Source organism: Octopus bimaculoides, chromosome 2 (genome assembly GCF_001194135.2).
Source record: "Octopus bimaculoides isolate UCB-OBI-ISO-001 chromosome 2, ASM119413v2, whole genome shotgun sequence".
NCBI classification, from domain to species: domain Eukaryota; kingdom Metazoa; phylum Mollusca; class Cephalopoda; order Octopoda; family Octopodidae; genus Octopus; species Octopus bimaculoides.
The window spans coordinates 64,690,825-64,695,824 of NC_068982.1; the positions used below are offsets into that span (position 1 = coordinate 64,690,825).

General features: G+C 37.1%; 1 protein-coding gene across 4 annotated transcripts in view; it reads left to right on the forward strand.

The window, feature by feature from the left end:
- Nucleotides 1-5,000, forward strand: part of LOC106869901 (amine oxidase [flavin-containing] A) — a 58,972-nt gene that overhangs the window by 31,616 nt on the left and 22,356 nt on the right. For all 4 annotated transcript variants that reach the window (XM_052977616.1, XM_014915833.2, XM_052977627.1 and 1 more), the window contains 2 exons: nt 963-1,077; nt 1,347-1,504. In XM_052977616.1, coding sequence (XP_052833576.1) covers nt 963-1,077; nt 1,347-1,504 — 273 coding nt within the window. The remainder of the gene's footprint in view (nt 1-962; nt 1,078-1,346; nt 1,505-5,000) is intronic.

A 5,000-nucleotide genomic window follows, 5' to 3' on the forward strand; every position in this document is an offset into this window, starting at 1 on the left:
TATATATATATGCATATATGACGGGCTTCTTTCAGTTTCCGTCTACCAAATCCACTCACAAGGCTTTGGTCAGCCCGAGGCTATAGTAGAAGACACTTGCCCAAGGTGTCACGCAGTGGGACTGAACCCAGAACCATATGGTTGGTAAGCAAGCTACTTACCACACAGCCACTCGAAAAGAATGTTTCCAAAAGTGCAGTGCTTTTGTTTTGTTTTTTTTTCTAATTTTATAAGCATGTTTATGATTAGTAGAGCTATTGAATTCAAATAGGTGGCCAAAGTTGTTGTTGGAAAGATGATGAACTGTTTTGTAAGCTTCTACCAATCTACCAAGTCAGCTGCTAGATTTTGAAACTTTAGTGTGTCAATGCCCAGAGAAGCATTATATTCAAGATATCTTGAACAACAGAACTGATGTCACACACACCTGACTACCTGTGTGTGGGTGGGTGTATGATAGGTATGTTTGACCAGTACCTCCCAGGAATTACACAATAATAACTAAGACAAAATAAAGATAAAAGCCAACAAATTGTTACCCTTGAAAATATTAATTACAGTATTGTGCTATAGAGTCAAAATGAAATACTAATGCATCATCATAATCATCATCATCATTATTGTCATAATATTGTTATTGGCCTTCACCTCAAGTCAAAAAACCTTGAGGGCTCACTCATGTCTTCTGAAGGCCTGATATTATGTGTTGGAAATCTGAATAGTTCTTGTGGGGAGCAGCCCATTAGAGTCAGTGTTTCAAGTTGATATAAAATAAATAAGTCATCTCTTGCATCATCATCCTCATCATGATCATTATCTTCATCATCACCATCATCATCGTCATCACCATCACCACCACCATCATCACCATCACCATCATCATCATCATCATCACTATTATTATGATTTGTAAATCATTCTAACTATTGTACTCTGAATCATGCTGTTATGACTTCTTGCAGATTAATAAAATGTGTGAGGAAATTGATGTTTACAACCCATATTCTCATCCAAATGCTGCTGTTTGGGATAGCATGACCTTACAAGAATTTACCAGAGCAAATGCATGGACAAAAGGTACATATAAATTTATATATATCAACCATTTGAAATAGTTGACTGTTATTTATTTATAACTCACTCATATTGTCAATTTTGTCTAGCTTCCATCAGTTTCCATATACCAAATCCACTCACAAGGCTTTGGTTGGCCTGAGGTTATAGTAAAAGACATTTGCCCAAGGTGCCACTCAGTGGAATTGCACCCAAAGCCATGTGGTTGTGTATCCTTGAATGTGGTGTCCCAATAAAAGACTAACAAAACAACAATAATCTCTTCCTTTTAGCTGCAATCCATTGTTCAGAAGCTGCTACACGTTGTATGTTTGGAAAGGAAACTAGTCAAATATCCTTGCTGCACTACTTATATTATGTCAAGGCTGGTGGTGGAATTGATGCTTTGCTGGAAGCCACCAATGGTGCTGCTCAAGAATTCAGTATAAAGGTTGGTAGAACTTTTCATTCTTTTAATTTATTTAATACAGATATACATTATTTTTTCTGTGTCAACACAGTTAGCTGTTTGTTTACATATAATACCAATCCATCTAGCCAGCCAGCTAGCCATGTCAGAGGATAAATAGCATGTTTGGTTACCTCTGACATTTTGAGGGAGTGCTTACATGGTTGTTTGCCCTGGTAGAAAGAGCAGTTAAATATCACTTATAATCACTGGATTATTGCTAAAAGCTTGAAAGAATGAAGAAGTTATTAAAGCAGCATACAAACTTAAATAAATGTAATTAACATTGAATATTTGCAGCACAGGAGGTAAAGTTATAAAGCAAAAATATTGAAGTTTCTTTTTCATAGATATAATCAGTACTGCCCCCCATGTTTTGACACACACACACACACACACACCACACACACACACACACACAAACTTTATGGTGGCCATCAATATGTTACTATGGTGAAAGGTATATCTGGCAAGAATGTTGAGATGCTGGAACAACAGTAATTAGATGTGTGCTGTGTGCAAGAAGTAAGATGGAGGAGGACATCAATCAGGTTTCTCTTGAGCAAGAAACAAGGTACAAATTCTTCTGAATGTGTAACAGTGCTGAGGTGTGTAGAGTAGACATATTGTTGGCAGAGAAATAAATAAAGTAATTGAGAAAGCTAGTATATGTGACAGAATAATTAAATCAAGTCTTTTCACAGGTAACACAATAGTAATAGTTGTATATGAAATCAGGATTGATGGATGAGCAAAAGGACCATATCTATGAGACTTTCTAGCAAACCACTTCAATAATGAATTATAACAACCTTGTTATCATAACTGTGACTTTAATAGACATGTTGAACAATAACATGATGGCTACTCTGACGAACATGGAGGTTGCAGATATGGTACTGGGAATGGAGATATCAAGTCTCTTAGAGTTGGTGACATAAATTATTAAACCATTTGTAGCACCAACTTTGGGAAAGAAATAATATTTGTATCAATGAAGGAATATCTATACGGTCGCTTGCACTGCTAGATATAGCAACCAAATATCCCTCACATCATACCTACTGTCTTTAAAAAAGAAGACACATTAGACAGTGCATTCCCTGATATACAAATTGATGATCACAGCTAAATTGCCTTTAATTATTGTTATGTCTCAAGCTACTGCTATCTAGCACCTTCGGATGATCTCTACTCAACCGCTACACAACTGCTACTTAACTGCTACTCAACACACCTACCAGGCCAGACTACCTCTATTTATATGTCTTGGGAGATCCCAATTCTTCACCTGGGGGTGTCGACACAGCAATTATAGATTTCCTTGATCTGTTTTATAACCCATGCTGTATAGGTACTTTAGAAATTAGGCTTTGCTACCAAACTTTGTGCTATTATGCAAATGAGTTATACTTGCCATAATTTTTTTACGTTAATATTTTGAGAAGGAGAGATAATGGAACTCTGATGAGGTGTAAAGACAGTGGAACTGATCAGTTCAATCCTCATGCAAAACTGCTGAAAATGCCCTCATGGGTCTAATTTCAGAGCAAGACTAAATGCATATAGATATGATTCAATATTTTTTCAATGCAAACATGCATTTTTCTATTGCTTCACATATTTTACTTATTATTATTATTGGTTAGGTAGATTTTTATGGATTTTTGAAAGTTTGGTAGATTTTGGTAGAATTTTTAAAGTTTGACATTTGTTTATTGTTGAAATAATTCTTTTTACTGCCAGACATCATGACATAGGAGTGAACTCTGAACCCAACCAGACAAAATAAGGACAGAGGTATAACATGATGGGTCTCCTCTCTTGGATTGGTTGCTTTCTCTCACATTGCACTATAAGGACACCTGCTGTGGGAGCTCTTTCTGACACATTCTATCAATTCCTTTGTGCTCCAAGGTTTGGTTCTTTTCTCCATGCTTTTTCTTCCATACATCAACAATCTATTCATATTTACCATCACCTCCAGCCACACCTGATTCAACAAATATAACACCCTTCATTTGTGCTTAACTTTTCATACCTGAATGTTATTCATATGGACTATACCTTCACCTATGTTCGCCATTCACTGCATTTGCCTCTGTCTCCCCTATTGATCTGCCACTCTCCCAAACTCTTGTGAACTTACCTTCCCACTTAACTTATCCAACTCTCTGTAACACTTTTTTCCACCCGATCTGTAACTTGAGGACACATCCTCATCACAATCTTCTATCTTTTCCAACCAGGGTAACCATGTATCTCCCCTATTGCAAGACACCTGTTCCTGTTTCTCTATCATACTTTAACCTCTCATCATCTGGTACAAAGCCACCTCCCTCAATACTACACTCACCTAATTTGAGGAGTCTTGTTTTGTAAGGTACTTAGCAATCTCACTGGTGCCATTTCCAAATAAAACGTACCTAGTACACTCTGTAAAGTGGTTGCTGTTAGGAAGAGCATCCAGCCATAGAAACTATGCCAAAACAGACATTGATGCTTGGCATAGTTCTGTTGTCAAATTTATGAAACCATGGAAAATGGATGATGACTGATGATGATGGACCCCAATACTTCACACAATATCTGCATTGACTCTATAAACAGAGATCTCATCCTCTTATGGGATTACACCAGTCTTTGTCTCCCTCTACAGTACAAAGATGCAATCAGTAGATGCATCAAGAAACCATTATCTCATTCCTACAACATACAATTAGAACCTTCAAGTTCACTACAAGTGTTACCCTCACCATCACTGAGGATCTCATGTAGAAAATTCACATCTGCAGCCTGTCCAGAATTGCTCTTTGAAAGTGACCTGCCCCTTTGAAACTAGAAAATGCTGCAGCAACAGCAACTATTATAGCTAACCTGTGACAAAGCTCACAATGGAGTACTACTCCAACATCTCAGACCTTGCTGCTGCTACACATACAAACATTGCATCAAAATCAAAGTAATTCAATAGTTTGTTATGAAGTCATTCACCAACAAACTTTAACTTCTCTCCGCCACGTGTCTTTTTTTATAAGCATTTTGCTTGACATGCTAAGGATTCTGCCAACTCACTACCTTAACAATAACAACAGCAATAATAGTAATAGTCCTTTCTTATTTTGACACAAGGCCAGTAATTTTTAGGCAGGGGGAATCAATTATATTGACCTCTGCTCAGCCGGTACTTATTTTATCATTCCTGAAAGGATGAAAAGCAAAGACAACCTCGACAGAATTTGAACTCAGAACATATGCACTAAATACCACTAAGCATTTTACCTGGCATGCCAGCAATTCTACCTGCTCATTGTCTTAATAGTAATAATAATAATCCTTTCTACTACAGTCACAAGACCTCAAATTTGATGAGAGGGGACTAGTCGATTACATCAACACCCAGTGATTCACTGGTACTTAATTTATTGACCTCAAAATGATGAAAGGCAAGGTCAACCTCGGTAGAATTTGAACTCAG